Source organism: Mixophyes fleayi, chromosome 4, assembly GCF_038048845.1.
Source record: "Mixophyes fleayi isolate aMixFle1 chromosome 4, aMixFle1.hap1, whole genome shotgun sequence".
In the NCBI taxonomy this organism is placed as follows: Eukaryota; Metazoa; Chordata; class Amphibia; order Anura; family Limnodynastidae; genus Mixophyes; species Mixophyes fleayi.
The window spans coordinates 106,405,024-106,427,585 of NC_134405.1; the positions used below are offsets into that span (position 1 = coordinate 106,405,024).

Below are 22,562 nucleotides of genomic sequence, written 5' to 3' on the forward strand. Positions count from 1 at the left end.
CAACCTCACGGAGCCTTGTTTTCTTCCTCTTCTGTTGTGTTTGTGGTGAAATTGCAACCTCAGGTACATCCTGGCTGTTGACTGTCACCTGGGTTCCCTGTACAATAGTTGCACTTGTCTCTTCTTGGTCAGCAAATTCCAACATGAGTTCTTGTGACAGGACAGCAATGAAAAAATGAGAAAAAAAGAGTATGATGTAAAATGCATGTAACTAAACTAATTTCACAACTCTTTATGTTTCAGTTTCCTGCAACGGTAGAACAATGGCAAATTATTGCGGAAGAACTTAAGAGGCAATGGAATTTTCCAAACTGTGGCGGGCCCATTTATGGGAAACATGTCCGATATATGCCTCCATCCAACAGTGGATCTTTTTATTATAATTACAAACGATTTTTCAGCATCATTCTAATGGCCATAGTGAATTATGAATTCTTATTGTGGACATTGGTAAAAATGGGAAAGTGTCTGATGGCGGTGCATTGGAGAAGAGTCCTTTTTATGCAAAACTAAAAAACCATGAACTTAACTATTACTAGAAGTAATACAAAATATGGACTAAATTTTGTGTTTATGGCTGATGAAGCATTTGCATTGCACAACAATGTATTGAAACCTTACCCGCAACGCAATCTGTCTACTGAAAGGCGGATATTTAATTATAGACTGTCATGAGCTAGGCGTGTTGTTGAAAATGCATTCGGAATTCTCAGTAACAGATTCAGAGTTTTTCATTCTGCCATAAATCTACGTTTGGACAAGATAGACAAAGTGGTGATGGCCTGTTGTGTTCTGCATAACTTTCTAAGACGTAAAACCTCCTGTGTACGCAGTTCACATAAGTATGAGGACAACAATGTCGAGGAAACGAAGGTAGTTGTTTTCACACCTCTAGAGTCGGGCTACCTTAGAAATGCAAGTGCCAGTGCAAAATTAAACACGGAGGCATACCTTCAATATTTTAATAGGGAGTGTGCAGTCAGGGCCGCCGAAAGGGGGGGTACTAATTATTCGGACACGTTTTTTTTCCTTCTTCTTTTTTTTTTTACCTGGTCGTCCCTCTTCCTTCCTCTGTGCTCTGTTCACACTGAAAGTCGGGCGTGAAGTCATCACATCACGCCCGACATTCAGTGAGGAGCGACGAATAGAGGACTCAGACAGAAGACAGAAGAAAAAATAGAAGAGATGAAATTAGCCAATACAAAGGTAAGTAAAGGAACGGAGGCAAGGGAAGGAAAATAGAAAGGACCCGGGTGATGAGAAAGGAGGGGAGGTGAGAAAGGCACAGAGTGATGAAGAAGAGGGGGTGAGAAAGGCACCGAGTGATGAAGAATGGGGAGGGGGAGGAACCGAGTGATGAAGAAGGAGGGGGGGAGAGAAAGGCACCGAGTGATGAAGGAGAGGGGGGGGGGAGCAGCATGGCACAGTGATGAAGAAGAGGGGGGGGGGCAGCATGACACAGTGATGAAGGAGAGGGGGGGCAGCATGACACAGTGATGGAGGGGGGTGAGCAGCATGGCACAGTTGTCATGAAAGTCAGATAATGGGAATAGTCTTGACCTCTGCTCGAGTGACAGCTTACCCTCAGAGAGTTGTGAAGTCTAACGGAGGAGAGGTATTCACCAAGGATTCCCGCAAGGAAATATGGTCTTAGCTGCTCTCAACCGCAGGTCACAGTACTCTAGGGGGCGCAGAGCAGATAAGGCAACTGTAAGGCAGAAGGGACGTAGTAGTAAAGAGATGAACTGCAAAGAGCTGGAGCACTGGGATCCACACAGGTGTTACAACTCTGGAACAGGACCAACAATGAGCGATGCTCTGCAGTGAAGCCACAGGTCCTGAATTGTGAGATAAGCTGAACCAATAAGGCGGTGAAGCGATGAGCTGCAGAGAGCAATAGCACAGGTAATGCTGAGAAGCGATGAGCTGCAGAGAGCAATAGCACTGAGAACAACACAGATGTTAAAACTCTGGAACAGGACCGATGATGAGCTATGCTCTGCTGTGGTAATGCTGGGAAGCGATGACCTGCACAGGTAATGGCGAGAACAAATGAGCTGCACAGATAATGCTGAGAAGCGATGAACTGCACAAATAATGCTGAGAAGCGATGAGCTGCACAGGTAATGCTGAGAACCGATGAGCTGCACCAGTAAACGCTGAGCAGCGGTGAGCTGCACAGGTGTTTGATAAAAAGCGATGAGCTACACAGTTATTGCTGGGAAGAGATGAGCTGCACCGATAATGCTGAGAAGCAGTGAGCTGCACAAGTATTTTCTGAGAAGCGGTGAGCTGCACATCCATGATGTCAGGAACCATGGGAGTAGCTGAACAGGAGTCAGAGGAGATACTTCCTGTCAGGTAGAGAGACCTGATGGTCTGACACCCATTAAATGGTGGAGGGCCCTAACAAAGGGAACTGGCTGCAGCGCAGAGGTTTGAAGGTTCCCGGGGTAGCGCATGCGCAGACCACTAGGCAACATGGTGTCCGATGAGAGAGGAATGCCAGGCTAAACAACAGCTAGTGGTACCCGAGGGAAACCAATGAACACAATGAACCACATGTAACAAAACTGGTGTGATGTGTGATAACAGTGTGATGAAGGGGGGAAGCAGCATGGCACAGTGTAATGAAGGGGAGAGGGGTAGCATGGCACAGTGTGATGAAGGGGAAGGGGGGCAGCTTGGCAGAGTGATGAAGGGGGGCCAGGTGAAGGGGTGGAAAGCAGCATGGAGGGTGCAGTGTGATTATAAGGGGGCACAGTGCGGTGATGATGAAGGGACACAGTAGTATGTGTGTAATGGTACAGGGGGCTTGTGGTAATGTGTGTGTGATGGCACAGGGGGCTTGTGGTAGCGTGTGTGTGATGGCACAGGGGGCTTGTGGCAATGTAGTGTGTGTGAGGTAGGTAGTGCCTAATTAATGGGTGCTATTTTGTTTGTGGGATGATGGAGGGGCAATTTAATAGTGTGGACTTTTAATATAAGATGGGGTGGTTTATTTATTAAATGGGAATACTATTATTTTAATGTTGGGGCTGGAGGAAGGCCTAATTATTAATTGTGGGTGCTATTGATTTAGCGCCGGGGCTGGTTGGAATTTTCCAAATAGGGCCTCCAACATTCCAGGATCCAGAGAAGCCGCAACTAAATAAACCTGCAGCCACAGGTAGTGAAAGTGACAAGAACAGGTAGGAGAAAGCAGGACAGTCTGTGAAATGTTCTGATTCTAGTGGGACAATCCCAATTTTTGGTGACTGTTCTGTCCAATGTAAGGGGCAGGCCAAGACTGTGAACTCTTTATGTACACACTGCACTTTATATATTACACTATGGTGCTACATGTCCTGAAAGTCAGGAGTGCAGGGACATATGTAACGCTCTGGCGGGCAGGCACTGCATCCTTGTGCCAAAGGTGTACAGACCAATGCAGGTTTTTTTTCCTGTAGGAGGGTGGCCTAGCGCTTTTCACCTGCTAGCCACTCCCCAATGATGCATAGCCACGCCCCCAATTAAATGAACACACACTTTTGCCATGCTCAACTATAAGGGAGAACCCATGAAGTTGTTGTAGCTGGACCCTGAATTCCTCTTGGCAGCCCTGGGTGCAGTAATGAGTTTGTGTAACAATTGTTCATAAGCATGTTTTGTGTGCAAACTTTATTGTTATGTATTTCTACTTTAATAAACCTGTTACACAACAACAGCAAAATATACTTTACTTACAGTTCCACTAGGGAGTATGTCATCTGCTTGGTCCACATCAGTAGGAGAACTACTGTAAAAATCCAGGCTACATGTGGACTGGTGTGTAATTTCATTTTCAGGGATGAAATGCAGTATCATTTCATCATCATTTATTTATATAGTGCCACTGATTCCGCAGCGCTGTACAGAGAACTCACTCACATCAGTCCCTGCCCCATTGGAGCTTACAGTCTAAATTCCCTAATATAGACACACACAGACACAGAGCGGGAGACGGACAGACTAGGGTCAATTTTGATAGCACCCAATTAACCTACCAGTATGTTTTTGTTGTTTTTTGTATACAGTCTAAAGGTTCTGTATTTTGCTCTTTGCCCATTCCACGTTTGCTCCAGGGTAATGTGGCCGGCAGGCTTTCACAAGTTCTTGCAAATCAACGTTACGTAACATACGGTTACAATATTCCTTTGATTTTATCTTCCATAAACAGGGTTGCGCCCTAAAAGTCGCAATGAAATCCCTCATGAGCTCCACATTGCGGTCATATGACTTTTTAAGGTTCTCTTTAAAAATAAAGCGTTTTTAATCTTTTGTCCTCTGATGATATGTATATTTAAGAAGTTGTTACGATAAGCACAATGGTACAAGAAAACATTCACAATCCTTCCATAAACAACTTACCTTGTGTGGCAATGGAAGTAAGGTATAAACGCTTGTAATATCCGTTCATATTTCTCGGACCACTAGGGATTAAATTTGATATATTCGCCAAACACAATGCTATTATACATGAATAGCCTTCACCCACAATGCTCCATTCTGTACAGGTACCACCACTGATTGGTCCACAACTGAAACGAATGCCCATGTCTGAGTGTATAAAATTACAGAGAAGCCTGTCTTGCCCCCAGGGATGTGAGAAGATGGCGGAAGAGGAGCAGATGACAGGGGTAGAAGTAGAAGTAGTGGAGGGAGATGGAGAATAAGAAGAAATACAATTAACGGGCGTTAAAAGACCGAAGGCAATGAGCCCGAGAGAGGTGGAGATGATGGTAAAAGTACTGGACCAGTACGAATACGACTGCCAAAAGAGAAAATACCAAAGAGTTAATACCAGAAAGGAACTAATAATGCAGAAATTACTAAAACAAATTAAGGAGAAACTTGGAAAGAAAATAAATACATTTCAAGTAGTGGAGACTGATGTGAATTTGTTGAAACAATAAAAAAAGTGAGTTTGACATGTTGTGCAACTGTTTGATGGACCTGTTAGTGAAGTTCTAGATAAACCACTGACCATAGTATATTGAAAATGTTGTATTATTTCCAGAAAAAAGAATGCACGATGACATGTGCTGCGTAGGTACCGAAATTTTTAAAGCTGAACACGTACTTGTTAAAGCAGAAAAAAGAGATACTGAATTAGAAGAAAAAAAGATGTATTAAAAAAAAAAAAGGTATTTGAAGTCACGTGTGGGAAATAAATATTTTTGGGGAGAAACGCAGACCGTTATAATAACCAAATTGGCTCTGTTTTACAGAACCTATGGGGGAAAAGGGCACCTTTGCAGAGATGCAACAAGAGGGACCAGGACATAAAGTTATTATGAGCAGTGTAGAAGGTGAGCACTTTACTTGGTCTTGAAAAAGAACATAACTTTATTACAGATATAGAAGTTAAATGCTAATCCGTGTTTTTTCCTTTTCTCGTAGATACCAGAATGTTGGTAGCCCTTTGCAAGGTGTGGTAGAGAAGATGGGAAAGCTTGATGAATATTTTAAAGAATTAAGGCCAAACATCAGTGATGAAAGAAAAAAAACGAGAAAAAAAAATTCATGGAGATGTTTGATTTTTTTTTGAAAGCACTAGCCAGTTTAACTATTAAAAAGTCAAAAGTTATAGTAATAATATAAATACGTTGAAACTTTTTATTTTTCAACTATTAATTTTTTCGGCATAATTCAAACGTAAATCGCTTGGATTTACAATGTCTGGTTTATTCTGTGTATTTTACAAATATATGCATTAACAAGTAAATAAAGGTTCGATTATACACGTTGAATGTACATGTAAAGGGTTACAGAACACAGGTGCAAGATGCAGTACCATTTACATAGGTGTACTAATATGCAACCAGACATATATAAAATACACATCTGTACACATCTATAGGAAACATGTTATTTATAAAAATGTATATAATTATGCAGGCAGACAAATGTAATGCACATATTTTGCCTTTTTATTTATGTATATTGAGTGTACAATCAAGTGACAGATAGCTATAATTAAGGAGGCAGACATAAGCAATACACATATAAATAGAACTTTGCTTGTTGTAAGACTACACTAACAAAGGTTTATAATTAATCTGGCAGACATATGCTATACGCATTAATGCAATAGACACCTGCTATTGCTTTACCGCTAGAAGAACCTAATTACCAAATGAGTGACGTGCGGACACCACACCACGTGGAACTGGTACAGGCATTAGAAATTAACATACACACCCCAAAGGAGTCGCAGCTCGAGTAACTATCGGCAGTTGCTCATGGATCGATTGGAAACTTATACACACTACATGATCGTTAGGTGGATTGGTCGGAAAATATTAAACTATTTAATTATTAAATATTAAACTGTACGACCAACCAAATGAGCTGACAATCAACACTTTTGAACAACTTTCGACCATTGTGTCACTATACACACTAACCTACCGAATAGTCGTATGTCTGCTGATTTGCCTGATTACAGGACGAAAACACTCCAGTATGTACCTAGCCGTAGGAAGTGTGATATTTCCACTACCTATCCACTATGTTTGTACAGTGCTTAATTATATGAAACGTTAAGTACCCCTGCGTGGGGTTAGTTTTGTTGTTTGTTTCTCAGAAAAACTAACAAGAAAATTAATATTTTTTTTTTATTTAAAAAGAGAATGTGGTAGAACTGAGAGCACTGTTAAATGATCTAGTCATGGGCCATAAAAATTCAGTCAGACAATATCCGCAGCAATGGTATGTTTGAACCATCAGGGAGGCACCAAGAGCTCACTTGCCATGAGGGAAGTCAGTAGAATAATGTGCTGTGAGAAATAAAATGTTTCAGCAGTGTTCATTCCAAAGGTGGAGAACTGGGAAACAGATTTTCTTAGCAGGCATACCCTACACCCAAGAGAAAGTGGTCTTAACATCTGAACGTGTTTCAACAGATTGTGAAAAAATGGGATAAGCCAAATTTTGACATGATGGCACCAAAGCTACCATTTGGGGGCACAAATCTAACATCACTAAGTTCTGCTAAGGCCCCTTGTTCACAATTCAACAGGTCACAGCTCAATGCACCATTCCCTGTTCAAATAGACCATGGCCCCTACCACAGGTCTATATTTGCTTGAGGGAGAAATAGTCTTTAACAGCAGAATCCTAAATACATGCCCAAAACCCATGCACAATTATTTATATTCTTCAGCTTGAGGTACCTTGCCAACCACGCCAGCATCTTTCCCAGATCTACTTGTTAGACACGCTTACTCTGGTTAACTTGGCTGCTTGACCACAATTTCTCTTTGAGCATTCCTTTGTGGAGTGACTTCCAGTCATGAATGTATATCACTTATCCCAAATGTATGTACGCAGATTTTGTACTGCGTCTCCTTATGCTTGAAGTGATGGAATATGGAGGAAAGCGGCATGCAAACCCAGACCAAGTACAGTAAGGGTTTGGATGTGTAACTACAAACTGGGGCAGAACCAAACAGAGATGCATATATGCCTATCAGTAGCCGTATCACTTATGGGTGCTGGAGGGCTGTTGCAAATACACGCTAATGATGATGACAGTAGCCAGCACTAGCTTCTGATTGACTGATTGTGGATTCCACTCTGGAGCTCATAGGTGTGGTCTTTATTTCATTTCATTTCTTGTGCCTATATTATACTATTTTGTGGGCGTTTTTTTAGAATGAATTTCTGTTACTTTCATTCATAAACAGGAAGGAAGATTATGCTTGCTGTATTACAAAGCTTTTTTTAATTTAAATCAAACCTAATAGCGAATATGTTTTTCACTATCAAAACATATGTTAAAAAACTTTTTTTCTGTGTATGACTGGTTGGGTGCATATGTATCTGGATGTAAGTAAACATTTCGTAAACTTGGCCTATATACAGTAGTATATAGGCCAAGTTTACGTAAGGTAATATGCAACCAGAGTTGGATGCATATTGTGATGGATTCGACTTAGCATATAGGCGTAAATAGGCTATTTTTACGTGCAGTTTTTTTAGACCTTACATTTTACTAAGTTTATTTTGTAAGCAATTTGTTATTGTGTATTATTGCCGCATAGTGTTATTATGCACTGGTATTAAGATTCATTGTTCATATACAATTATGCTAATATGATTAGTCCTGAGCCATTTATTTTTATATTATTTTTATAATTTTGATTGTGTATGTTTAATCCTTTTATATTATAAGTCTTTATATTTTTAATGCAATATAATAAATAAGCACAGTTTTGGCTTTTGGTATCTAGTGCTCTTCTGTTAATTAATAGACGTACAGCCAGATTAAGGTTATTAGGCGATATTTTAGGCTGTCACATACTACAACAAATGTATAATCATTGCACACCTCGCTGATCCCTATATCTCTACTTACTTTGAGGTACTGTGGAATTAAGGTTGATTACATTTCTTGCATTGAGCTTGGTCACTCCGAGATTTACTTCGGACACTACTCCCTAAAGATTCCATGAAAACAGAGAATCCTTGAGACATACACAGCACATCAAGCTTGTTCCCATCTGGGACATTTGCACCTACTATTGTAGACCCCTCAATTTCATCTAAAAGGCACATACAAGGGATAATTCATCTAAATACAGTCTGCAATCCGTCAAATGACCTTCTGTCCACCATAAGAGACTTATACAGGACTTCTTGAAGGACACTTTCAAGCAGATCCAGCTCTGGATAATACGGTACTCTCTAATCTACATTCACGATCAAATTAGGTTTCATTTGAATCTTTTTGGTACATTTGAATATTTTTTGTACAAATTATATATCTAAACCTCTAAGCCTGTTTATAGTTGCCTCTGGAGTTACATATACAGTGTATTATCTACCGGGCATTATTCGTGTAAATATGTCATTTTGTATTTGATCATCACAAACTGCTATCCATGTATTTCAATCAATTATCATTTTTACCCTTGTTCATTTAGTAGGTCCTTAGCATATTGACATTTGGACACCATCAACATCTCCTTCACTGTTGAGTTATCTGGTATGAGCGCAGAGATTTGCCAAAATCTATATATTTGTAACCAAGGAAGGAAACCTTGTTAATTCCTGCAGCTTTACTAGTTAAGGTGGATTTGATATTTGAGTGCAGTGCCACCAAATAGGTTTATATGGGCATACAGTCACTTGAATAAATGCTGGCTCCTCAACACAGTTATATGCTTTCCCACAGATAGCAGATAATGCCAAAGAGTTTGATGCAGTTTTTCTTGTTTAAACTCAACCTCTGTCCCCTATCTGTCCCAACACTTCAACCTTATTATTATATCACGGTACAGCAAAAGGGTATTATACAAGATTCTTTAGGTCTCCCCACCTGTTCCCTACCTGATTATTAACACAATATCCTGTCCAAGCAAATCAATAATAAGGTAACATGCTCTCTCACTGGGAAGCATTTTCCACTTTCCAGCATCTATCAATGTCAGTGTAGCATTCACAAACAGCCAATTACCTGCAAATAATACAGCTTGGACGAGCGTATCAACTTTTTGTTCCTGATGTGCATCTGTTCCTACATCCCTTCCCTCCCCTCCAGGCACAAGCGGGTATAAGTACCAAAATCACACACATCTGCACACCACTGCACATGCCATCAAACTGAACTAAATTCCCATCAGATCTCTCCATATGCCCCATACATTCATATTAGCTGCTTTTGTCCCCCTTCATGTCTCCCCTATTTCACACTGTGCCCTCCATTATGCTGCTTTTTGTCCCCTTTCCTCATGCTTCTGGTCTCCCCCTGTATCAGACACTGTGCCCTTTATTATTCTCCTTTTTCTCCCCCTTCACTTACCTTTCTACCATCTTCGGATCGCCACTGCGTGACCGCAAAAAGGTAAGTTTTTTTTGTTTTTTTTCTAAATTACTTCAGAGCCCTGCCTATGGGGCTCCCTTGCCCGTGGGGCCCCTGGGCAGTTGCTCGGTGTGCCCAATGGGAAAGACAGCCCTGGCTACACAACCTGGGGGTAAATGTATTAAGCTCCGGGTACTTCAACACTCGCGAGTTCGGCGTCTTCGGCGTTTAAATTTAAAGCAGCGCTGCCTTGTAAAGTGAAACTTCCCTTTACAAGGCAGCGCCGCTTTAAATTTAAACGCCGAACTCGCGAGTGTTGAAGAACCCGGAGCTTAATACATTTACCCCCTGGTGTAGTCCTCACACTGCATCAGTCCTATTGAATCTAAAAATACTACTCTACTAGTTGTCTCTACACTTTTTTTTAGCATCTATTGTACTGAAGATCATCTGCCCATTATCTTCAGAAGACCCCATCTCTATGCTGCCAATATACTGTTTTATGCTTGCATTACCTGCAATTACCATAGACTTACAGTACCTATTTGAGCAAAGATCATTACCAAAGTACAACACAGTGGCACTTCACTGCTAATTGAATAGGCCCTTATGAGTTATTCAGACACATCAAATTATATTTTAACGTATGCATTATTACATTGGTTGTCTTAAGAATTTACAGAAGAAATAACAATATTGTTACAGACTTTTAAATTGTTTGGAATTATTTAAGATTTTTAGGGCGGTATTAGACAAGACTCATTATATGGGGAAGATTCAATTCAGCGCAATACGTCTCTGAAACAGTCAGTGGAGACACACTGATATAATGTTAAGGCTGAAATCTCTGTTAATTTTTCTTGTGTCCCATTGAGGTGTGCAGAAAATGAGCAGAGATTCCTTACCATAACAAGCAGAAATGTGTGCATATGAATATCAGGGTTTTTTGGATGAATTTCTTAAATTCATATACTCTCTTTATAATGTCTGTGGGTCACATTTATATAGAAAACAGCATATTACCAATAAATTGTATGTACTCTACTGTACATTAACATGCAGCAAAAGGAGCGCACACACATTCTTCTACCGTGCTAAGGATGATAGTAGAACAGTTTTCGTATTGAAAATAAGAAGTTCAATGAATGACTGGAGAATGGATTCCATACACTGCAGTCCCCCTTTATGTTTATTGTGCAGCCTCAATGACAGGACTCAGGAGCGTACCTGGATCCAAGGATACAGCAGTCTCTCCCAGCCTATCAGATCACTGCACAGCCTTCCCGCTGTCCATCGCGCCACTGTCCCGCCCACCGGAACAATCACTCGAGGCTGTTGGTTACACTGCTCAGTCTAACTTCATTATCTCTAGCTAACACATTAAGCCTAGGGTTGTGACCACGCCCATTCACCTATCAGAGCCCTAAACGCGGAAATATTGATTTTGCATTGGGTGACGGGGCTGTCACTCAGATTGTTGTCAGACGAATCAATGACTTTGGTCCCGTTTTGACTGTTGGAGAGGGAAGTAGGAGAAGTGTTGGTGTTCAGGCTGGGTGTACGGGACTGCGGTGCTGGGTGTACGGGACTGCGGTGCTGGGTGTACGGGACTGCGGTGCTGGGTGTACGGGACTGCGGTGCTGGGAGCCGATGAGGCGAGGCAGGACGTGGTTGCTGCAGTGAGTATTCTGATTACACGTCTGTTCTGGTGCGGGCTTCTCTTGTGTTAGGTAGATAGTTATGCAGACTATGTTACAAGGTGTATGTGATCATATAGCATTGCTTGTGAGATTCCAACTTTTGTGGAACTACAAGTCCCAAATTCCATGTGGAGCTGCAGCATTAGCTATGTAATAGATGGGTGGGAGGAGTATTGGTAGCTTAAGCCTGCTATAATAACGGTGGCATGACTTGCTGGCACTTGTAGTTACACAGCAGATAAATGTAGGCTGTCTAAATTCTTCTTACTACTCTGAGCACTTATCAAAAATGTTTTTATATAGCTATAGTTATTGTTGTGGTGTGCAGGACCTGTGGACGTGTGTTTGTAATATGTTGTATTACAGCAATACACTTCAAAAACTAAACCTGTTGTCTACTAGACATAGGTGTAATTTATATATGATATATTATCTTTTTTATAGTCATATTTTTAAGTCCATGTATGTTCTTTTTAGGTTTCTACCTTTCAAGTAATTGGGATATAATACACAATGTCTATAGACTTTGATAGTGGAGCATTACAGACTCAGCATGAAGATGATGACGATGAATATGATAAGGAGGATTATGCCAGGGAGCAAGAGGTGAGAAAAAAATGACTGCAATTTTTATATATAAATATGGCCACAGCATGCTGAGCTTTGTTAAGAGATGAATTAGTGGTTAAAAGTAAACATGTTCAGTTGTGTGTGACAAATGGCTCCAGTAACCCATACACCCTTGTGACAATGACACTTGGGATTAATTTACTGACCCCATCTGCCATGTAGTGCTGTGTGCTTTATAGTGAATGTCAGTTTTAATTGTAGTCAATTAGTCATTCTGTTTATCTCTGTGGTATCCATTTTTTTTACCTTTTATTTAAAATTGTGAAACATGCCAAAAAGACAAGATTATAAACATCATTAGAAAAATAAAATGTCAAGCACCAGGTGAAATGAGATGCGATAAAGGATCTCATAAAACTTCTCTAAAGCGTAATGCAAATAGCACATATATGCTGAGTCAATATTAATCTACTCCAATCAAATATTTGCTTTGATCAGTTCTAAAAGTAAAATATAATGGTGCTATTTGCATCATTAAAAAGCCTTATACGTAATTTATATGTGCTATATATGCAATAAAAATAAAATAAAAAAAAATTAGACTGCAGATTTCACTTTTAATATGAACTGTGAAGGTGTACAGTAGACAGCAGATTTAATTATGGCTGCATCGTAAAATATTGGGATGAAATTTTTGTTTATGTAATACATGTCAATGGATTCTCTCCATTTACCATAGCTAATATCTGTATGTACACTTATGGTAGCTGGTTCTACTGGTCATATTCATAATAACTAACAATATTGCATTATTCCTTATAAAACACAAGTTTCTTAATGAACACTGATGTGATAACATCAGAGCTCACTGTTTATAAAAAACATAAATTACAGGAGTTTATACACTTATTAATGTCACATGTGTTTTGTAAATAAAGTAACATTATATGAACACTAACAATATTGCTATGTTTGTGTTAGTGTTTTGTTTTCTGTTTTAGTGTATCTCAATTTTAGTATGCATCTTTGTGCCTTATTTGTGTGTTTTGTTTTATTGAATTTATTGAATTTTTATTAGTATAGTAAAACTTGCTTATTATAAGGGATAATATACCAGGTATATAAATGTTTGCAGTTATTAAAAGTTACGGGGGTGTTTCATGGCCTATATACTTTTTATTTAGCATCTGGTCCCTTGCTTTTATATGGTCTTGGAACTCCTCTGTGACCTGTAATATCCTTCTAATTTACAGTATGAAGTACATGATTCCATATATAATCATTCACTTAAAAATGAAACTGATTCCCTTTTGTAAATCTTTTTTTTTTTTCTTTTTTTTTTCAATTTGCTACAATGTGTTGGATCCAACAGTTGTCTGACACACGTTTTCGGAAATGTCTCTTAACGCTAGCAACTTCACGTGTAGTAATTTGGGGGCTGTAAATGATTGATAATTTGGTCATATTCTTATCTTACCTTCAGTTACAGAAGTTGTTAACTGACCTTCCCCATGACATGCTTGATGACAGCCTCTGCTCATCTTCAGAACATAACTTCAGTGACTGCAGTGACCATGAAATATCTGAACAGTAAGAAATATTTTTTTTTTCGTTCTTTATATTTCTATTTCGAAACATGTGACACTCAGGCCAGTCAGTAAAATAATACATAAAAATGTAAATAATTTAATCTGATTTTTAAAAAAACAAAACAAGCAATTGATAGACAAAATAATGGTATTGAAAAATAAACAGTCGTCTTTTGTTTCTCAAGAAATCAGCACTGGGACCCTGAGGCACATTGGGTAGATGATGAACGATTGCCTGAACATCAAAAAGTAAGTGTCTCTATGGTAAGATATTTTTGTTTCTACCCCCTCACCCAAGGAATTATATTACTAATTTTTATCTTTTTGTTTAGCAGTATAAAAATGGTTATACAGACAAACAAATTTCTGCACAGTTTGTTGGCCAACAAAGTGGACCTCCCAGAAACCAAGGGGTTGCAGATAAAATGTCAAATGGATGGGGACCTCTTAATGGTGACAAGGAAGAGAATATTTTTAATAATAAATACAACTATCACAAAGAACACACTAATGAGGAATCAAATGTAGGAACCTTTCACAGTGACAGTCATTATGATGAACCTGACCATTGTTCAACAAGTGAATTGTATCACCTTCCAGAGGACTTTAAACCCTACTCTAACGGTGGACGTCAGCTGGCTGAAAGCTTTCCAGATGCCGAGCATGATAAATTTCAGGTTTGTTATTGATAAACACAAATATATTATTAATTGGGGAATTGTATGATGCACTATATTTGTTTTTATTTGTACATCTATTGGAGAATTATTATTATTTTTTATTTTTTTTTATACATTTATGAAGTATACTAATAATGTTTTTCTCTGTGTTTTTATTTTAATAGATTTTCATTGCACCAGAAGGAAATGGCCATCAACCTGCAGAAACACTCCAAATAAAATACAATCCATACCAATTAAATGCTGCACGGAAAGATGTGGTGAACCCAGATCTAGCAATAAGAGACGACCATTATGATGACCTTCAAAGAGAGTTCCTGGATACTGGTGAATGTAAGAGACATATGTTTTTTTATTGCTTAATCCCTGACTTGTATAGTATTCTGATACTAACATGTGATTCTTGTATGATTTAAGGTACTTCAAGTAATATGCAATATGTGCAACTACAAGTTCTTTATAAAGCCAGAGGAAGACAACTAGAAGAATTAAATGCAAAGCTGGAGGAAAGTGAGCGGCAACTGAGATACCTCGGTCATCAGCTTGCAGTAGTAAAAGGTGACAGTTTATTTTCTGTTTGTTTTTTTATAGCATACTTGTTGAATATTCATTTAACCCACTTTGTGTGTATTCAGCACATCTATTCACTAGGAACTGTTGACATTGCTGAGGCCTGAGACACAAAGTGCCTCATGTATCCCTGATGTTCCTAGTGAATTCATAGGCCTCATTTTCATGAATATCGTTCATCCCACAATTTGACTGATTGTACTGTGTACAAGCTACAAGTGCTCTGTTCATAAAGGTCTCCTATAGAGTTGGTTCCATCTGTGTCACTAAATATCCTAACCTATTTCTGTACTGCACACACACATACCAAAACTAATTCTATTTAGATGTAAGCGTATCTTAGACTTGCTGCCTTTTTTTCTTGGAAAGACAGAGCAAGCAAATGTAACAAGCCCCTTGGTTATGCAACATAATGAGATTTGGATGCATTCAAATATATGCTTCTTAGGGGGCATACCTTTGTGGGTACTGGAGGCTTGGTGTAACGATAGTTAACATTGTCTGACTTAACTTCCAGCTGATAGTAATTCATTGGCGTCATGGCTGTATTATGTCAAGAAGCAGCCATCTATTTGGATTTCTTATTTATTCCATTTGCACTACTCCAAGAAAGTAGATTGCCATTTAATTGATAAAGTGTTAAAAATATGGATGTGGGGGTGATTGTATTTCATAAATTTTTTTTTGATGGTAATGTGTTATTCACATATATTAATAACACTGTCAAAACACTTATCACTGCATCCATTATATTATGTATGGATAGGATAATGCGACTTTTGCTTAACTATTACTGTCAAGCCTCCTCTCTATGCTGTCATTGGACATGAATATACCAATTTGTACACCTGACATAGAAATACTGCTGTGTATTATAATGTAATTTGCGCACTTTCTGATGACTATAGGAGACTTGTAATGAGGACCTTACGTTTTTATAGGGAAAGATCTTTGAAATGTGGTCTTATTTTATTCAGTGTCTTCATAACTTTAATGTGGGGTAGAACCAAACCACCACCACTACGTGTGTGTGTGTGTGTGTGTGTGTATGTGTATATATATATATATATATATATATATATATATATATATATATATATATATATATATATATATATATATATATATATATATATATATATATATATATATTTTTTTTTTTATTATATTCTCTCATTCCTTTACAATACATTGTTTAGATGAAAAAGATGGTTTATCTATCAGTCTTCAAGAATCACAGATGTTGCTTCAGAATTCCAGAGAGATGGAGCTTCAACTACGAGGTCAGATGGCTGCTCTGGAGAAAACAGTTGATGGTTTGACCTCAAATGATGAACAGGTCGGTAGTCTTTAAACTACTATAAATGAACAAGATTGAGGTATACTAAAAAAATTACTCACACATGTTTTGCAAAAGGGAGGATATGCTAGTGGCTTATGTAAAAGTGGCCTACTTAAAATCTGTAGGACTTGCATGACACCACTGCTGACTGCTTCCATACTAACCCTTGTCTTAAATTTAATAGTTGTTCAGCTGCAAGTCTCGTTTGATATGGATATATGTCCTGTTGCTGTGGACCACTGAATATGCTTCTCCTAGTTCATTTATGATGTGATGGTCTGTTATGTCCCTTTTGGATGTGAGCATCTAATCCTGTCTAGACAAATGCAGGCTATGCTGGCTGACCTGTATTTCCAGCCCAGGAAGGCTGTGGCCGTACTCTGCCTTTCTTTTGTGGCACTTGTGTGTGCCCAGGTTGTTTCAGTATAGAAATAAGTGTAATTTTTGTGTTGCCTCCGTTGAAAGGTGGTCATTGTGTAGAATATCCTTGGGAGTTTGAGAGTGGTTTAGCAATTTGATAAGCTTTTTATATATAACTAGGGAGGGAATTCCACAGAGTGGGCGCAGCCCCGAAAAAACCCTGTAACTGGGAATGAGAGCAAAAAATGAGTGGAACAAGTCTTGGAGAGAGATATGTTGGTGCATTCAAACTAAATTGTAGTGGTTATAGTCTGGTTAAGGGAAGACGTAAGAATTGAATAGCAATAGTCAATGCAGGAGAGTATGTGTGCATGAATTAAAGTTATTTTACCGACGTGAAATGTGCTTATTTGGGAGATGTTTCTGAGATACTTGTGACAGGATTTGGAGATATGTTGGATATGGTGAGCAAAGGAATTTTCTGTGTTATGGATGAGACCTAGACACCAGGCAACTGTCTAATGTGACATTTCTGCTGTATGTAGGCTGTAAACTTTTTACAGGACACATCTTATAATTGTATTTTTGCGATTCTTTTTCTGAAGAATATAAACTTGCTTGAGGTCAAAATTTATTGTTTAATAGATGTCCTTTTAGTCTTTTCAGAGTTCTGAAGTGTTCTGCTCTTTTTGTTTTTTATTTAGTTGAGAAAGGAGTTAAAAGTTTCCAAACTTGCGATGGACAGTATGCAGCAGCAAGTTATGGACCTGCGCCGTTCTGATTCCATACACCGAGCTAGGGAACAGCATGAGGCAGTTGTGTCCATGCTTAAACAGAAGAATGAGGAACAAGTGCTCTCGCTGCAACAGAAACTGGATGAGGTTAACATAGCACTGCAGCAGCAGGTATATGCTCAACGTAACTTCAATAACGCAAATAATCAAAATGTCTTGGTTTAATGTTTACACAGACTTCATCTTTCTACAAGTGTTGTATTGTAACTCTTTGTACACTAGAACATATGTCTTATTTTATTAGAAACTTCTCTTTATTACTGATTTCTCTCTTTATAACTCTTGTTCTTCAAATAGAAAGAGATTTGTAGTCGACTGGAGGAGCACGTGAAGCAGGCTGAGAGAAAGCAGGAAGAAAGCAAACTGGAGAAAAACGAAATTATAAACCGCTTGTCTAGGAGCCTGGAAGAGAGTCAGAAACAATGTGCAAATCTCTTACACACTGGTAGGATGATGAATTCACTTTAGTGTCATTGATATCAATTATTAGTCACCTTCTTGTCAAAAAATATAAATAGATTAATATATTTACAGAAAAATGGGTATGTGCCTACAAATTTGTATCTATATGTAGAATACATTGGTTTTATATTATATACTAGTAGTCACAAGATGGGTGAAAACAGTGGCAAACACTGTCATAAATACCGCCTTTAAATTTTGTTTTGGTCCACATGCATCTCCAGTGTTAAGTTGAAAATTATTAGAGTCCATTGGCAGGTTTTAGTGCTCCTAGTCACAACTTTACATAATCCCGCACGTTCACGGCTAAGGGCATGTATCTTGTGAGGATGAGAAGCTTTAACCGATTTCTAGATGTTGTGGGGAGCCGATGTAGAGTGGCGAGATGGGAAGCTCAGTCTATATAGTAGGAGATTGCAGTAGTCAAGACTGGAGAGAAGGGATAACAGTGTTGGAAATGTCCTGATTGATAAAGGGGCATATTCTGGCAATGTTTACTAGGAAGAGGAGGTGACAAGACAGCGCTAAGGACTGGATGTGGTGAGTGAAGCTGAGGGCGGAGCCAATAATGATGCTAAGGCAGTGGGCTTAAGAATGTGAGGCCGACTAGAGGAGGGGGTAGAAACACTAGGAAAGGAGAAGATGATGAGCTCTGTTTTGGGTGTGTTGAGTTTTAGGTAGTGTACATGCAGGTGGAGATGATTGGAAGCATGGAATAAAGGGGAGGAAAGACACATTTGTGTGTTTTCTGTATAGAGGTGATAGTGGAGACTGAATAAGCTTATTCGTTCAAAGAGAAACTATGTATAAAGAGAGAAAAGCAGAGGGTCGAAAACAGAGCGATGAGGAACCAAAACCGATAGATGGAGTGGAAGTGATGATGTTTAAGTAGTAGAGACAGTGATGAAGCGTTCAGAAATGTAAGAAGTGTAAGGTGTTGATAAGAGGGTAGTTCTGGACCAGGTAGGTGGAAACGCTGCACTTGAATGTTCGTGAGTTACGGACTGTCTTTCGCTGCTCTGGTTCAAGCACAATCCCTTTTGCGGAACAGGCCAATACAGGTCCAGGCCTACAACACCACAGCCGTGGCGTATATATTAACCATCATGGGGGACAAGAAGCTCACTTGCTCTAAAGGAGATTGCCAACATCATGCCCTGGGTGGAATGCAGGGTGCGGGCCATATCTGCGGTCTACCTTCCAGGAGTTGGACAATTGGGAAGCCGGCTACTTGAGTTGTCATGCCATTCATCCCGGAGAATGGTCCCTCCACCTGGAGGTGTTTGCTTAAATTGTGTATAGGTGGGGTCAGACGGAGGTCAACCTGATGCCTCTCGGATGAACCACAAGGTGGACCGGTATTGTGCCAGTACCAAGAACCTGCAGGCATTTCTAGTGGATGCCACAACAGTCCACTGGAAGTGCAAGCTGATATGCATCTTTCCACCTATCCTGATTTTGCACAGGATGTTGAAACGGTCAAAGCTGGAAGGAGTACCTGTGATTCTGCTAGCTCCTGACTGGCCGAGAAGATCATGGTACTCAGATCTTCTCGCCATAACAGTAGATCTGCCTTGGAGACTCCCTCTCAGGGAAGATCTTCTCAGCTAGGTTCTGTTTTTCATCAGTCTGGCTTTGCCAATTAAGGCCTTGATTCTTCGTCAGAAAGGTCTCTTTGAAAAAGTCATCCAGACAATGAATAAAGCCCAAAAACAAATTTCTTCCAGTAATTATTACCGAATCTGGAAGACATATGTTCTTTGGTGTGATAACATGGTGTTTCCACCTCTTCCTTCCCATTAGCTTGGGTTTTTGCGTTCCTCCAGGATTAACTGGACAAAGGCTTGAGATTGACGTCCTATAAGGTTCATGTCTCGGCCTTGTCAGTTTATTTCCACAGGAGGCTGACACTATTGCCAGATGTTCACACCTTTCTTCAAGGATTCCTGTATGTTCAGCCACCTTTTGTTCCACCGGTGGTGCCGAGGGACTTTAATTTGATTCTCACTGCGTTGTAATCTGTTTCTTTGAAAGTTCTCACCTGGAAGATTTCCATTCTACTGACAGGTGTGTCTGTTGGAGAACTATTTTGCAGATGGCAGGTCTGTTTGGAGTGACAGGTTGGGTTTTGGACCCTCTGAGACTATATCTGGTTGCTGAAGCTACTTTATGTAGGGCTGTAGTAAGTGTAGTGTTATAGTGTGAGATGGCAGCATTAGGGCAGGGAAGAAATAAGAGAGGTTAAGAGAGGTTAAGGTGAGGCTGAGAAAAGGATTGGATTTAGACCGTTTAGTAGGTGTCTGTGTGTGCATGAATTTGGGTGCAGGTAGGGCTGGAGACAAGGTGAGGTAGACGAAAAGCAGGGTGTGGTCAGAGTATGGGAAGTTAGTTGGAGAAGCTGGAGTTGAGACCACAAGGTCTAAGGAATGTTTATCGGTGGGAGATAGTGTCCACTGGGAAAGACCGCAATATTAAGAGGTTTAGTGGCGGCATTGTCTATGTCAAGGAACAGTGGGTAAGTCACTGGAAAGGAAGTAAAAAAGACAGGTGGTGAAGTTGTCAAGGTTTTGGGAAACTGGGCCTGGTGAGTGTGATAAATGGCAGCGATGTGGTGGGAAGCGGCCGGGTGGGCGTCTTTGCACTAATTAAATGTTGAATCTTGGCCTTATATTTATTTAACCTCACTTATATTCTTCTCCTCTTCTTAGAGGCCCAGTCGTCTGAAACTTTTTCATAAGCAAAGTGTGTGGGATTTGGTCCCGCTAGTGAAATCGGCATCAGGTTATTTAGTTTGCTCTGCTTCATGCAATTTCTTAAACAGGTTTTAATTTGTTTCAGAGTAGAAAATCCTCTTTCACATTCATCTGTGCTTACAGGTATAGTTAGTCCAATTTTTGAAAAAGATTCTTTGAGCTCAGGTGTTGAAAATGTATACATTTGTTTTGAATCTAGATTTTTGTAGGATTGTGATGTAACTGCCCATTCTAGTTTACTATCTTCATAGTTTAAGATCGCAGTTCTTCCATTTTTAAATTAATCTGACAAGCCTCATTTTGATCATGGCTGTCTATTGAAAACTCTTGAAAAACAGGATATGATTATCTGGAAGTCTTACTTCTAGGTGATAACTGTGTCTCTGTATTTACCATTGATATTAGTCTTAAAGCAATTGCAATAGCATCAGAACATTTTTTTTTGAAAGTCTGGCCATTCACCAGCAAAATGTAGATGTAGATTTTTAAAATGAATAGCAGGTGTGTGTTTCAGTTCCATAGTGCATAGTTTTGTGGATTCTAATATAGGGTCTGTTTATGATAAATTGACATCTTGCTTTTGCCAAAGTTTAGACAAATGATGCTTTCAGATGTACGGTCTCAAGTGAAGCTGTGAAATTGTATTGTCTCATGTATTTGCTTAAACCTTAAGCCGGCGGTTCCCAAAAACTTACCAATCCGCGCTTCGCCGGGACCCAGCATCCAGCTCTCTCCTGCAGCTGTCGCTGAATATCGACGTCAGTAACAAGCTGCGGGAGCGAGGAGGATGTTGGGTCCCGGCGCCGCGCGGATTGGGAAGTTTTTGTGTTCTTTCTTTTTTTATGTCTGGCGCGGGGCAGAGTGAGAAGGATTGTGGCAGAAGAGGAGGACAGTGTGGCAGAGGAGGGGGACAGCGTGAGTGAGGGCTGAGGAGGGGGACAGCGTGAGTGAGGGCTGAGGAGGGGGACAGGGTGAGTGAGGGCTGAGGAGGGAGACAGCGGGGCAGAAGGCTGAGGAGGGGGACAGCGTGAGTGAGGGCTGAGGAGGGGGACAGCGGGGCAGAAGGCTGAGGAGGGGGGCAGAGGGCTGTGGAGGGGCACAGAGGGCAGAGGAGAGGGCAGAGTGTCTGGATGCAGGGGGGGCAGAGTGTCTGGATGCAGAGGGGCATTTTTGCATACAACTAAATAAGTATTTTTGTCGTGATCTAAATACTTATTACAATTTTTTGACCCAACTACTTCTAAAACCGGACTGCTCAGTAATTATTTTGGAGGGGTGCCTTGAAACAATTTGGAGACTCTAAGAGTGCCGCGCACTGCAAAAGTTTGGGAACCACTGCCTTAAGCTGTGATGTAATTTCGTTCAGTGGCTTCTCTTTCCAGTGCAGCAATGGCACTCGCCAAAGATACTCTTAAATACTATCTAGCGAACAGACCACCTAGTATTACTAACCATTTTAAGTTTAATCTGAGGACTGTTCAGTATATTTTGGATTTCTGTTAAACCAACCATTCTTACTAGAGAATTTTGAAAAAAAGAACAGTTGTCTTGAGATATCGTTAAATGCTCCTAAATAAGGCATGTTAACCCCTCTTGGGCACTAGCAAGAGCCAGGTGATGGTTTATACAATGACAGTTGACTATTACTCCACTTGTTTCATCCTTTAATTGTTTTGCTACTCCTTTGTGCTTCCCAATCATGACGACTGCTTCATTGGATCCTAGCCCCAGCAAGTTCAAATTTTATTTGAACCCTATATTGGTCATTTTTTTAAAGTTATTTTGTTAGCTATAGTTTCAGATTTGCCATCAATGATTCTACATGTTGATATAAAACTAACTGTTCCCACTGGCAACCATGCCCTTCCTTTTATACAGGGGTGGATATCATCTGTCTTGAAGTTTGATACCCTCCA

At 39.8% G+C, this 22,562-nt stretch overlaps 1 protein-coding gene across 2 annotated transcripts in view; it reads left to right on the top strand.

The window, feature by feature from the left end:
- Positions 1-11,405: 11,405 nt before the first annotated feature.
- Positions 11,406-22,562, top strand: part of CEP152 (centrosomal protein 152) — a 62,044-nt gene continuing 50,887 nt past the window's right edge. The window contains exons 1-10 of one of the 2 annotated variants that reach the window (XM_075207975.1): positions 11,406-11,505; positions 12,004-12,132; positions 13,580-13,686; positions 13,871-13,934; positions 14,018-14,362; positions 14,530-14,698; positions 14,783-14,923; positions 16,135-16,274; positions 17,342-17,542; positions 17,729-17,876. In XM_075207975.1, coding sequence (XP_075064076.1) covers positions 12,040-12,132; positions 13,580-13,686; positions 13,871-13,934; positions 14,018-14,362; positions 14,530-14,698; positions 14,783-14,923; positions 16,135-16,274; positions 17,342-17,542; positions 17,729-17,876 — 1,408 coding nt within the window. In that variant the 5' untranslated portion in view covers positions 11,406-11,505; positions 12,004-12,039. The remainder of the gene's footprint in view (positions 11,506-12,003; positions 12,133-13,579; positions 13,687-13,870; positions 13,935-14,017; positions 14,363-14,529; positions 14,699-14,782; positions 14,924-16,134; positions 16,275-17,341; positions 17,543-17,728; positions 17,877-22,562) is intronic. The other variant, XM_075207976.1, reaches the window with a different exon arrangement.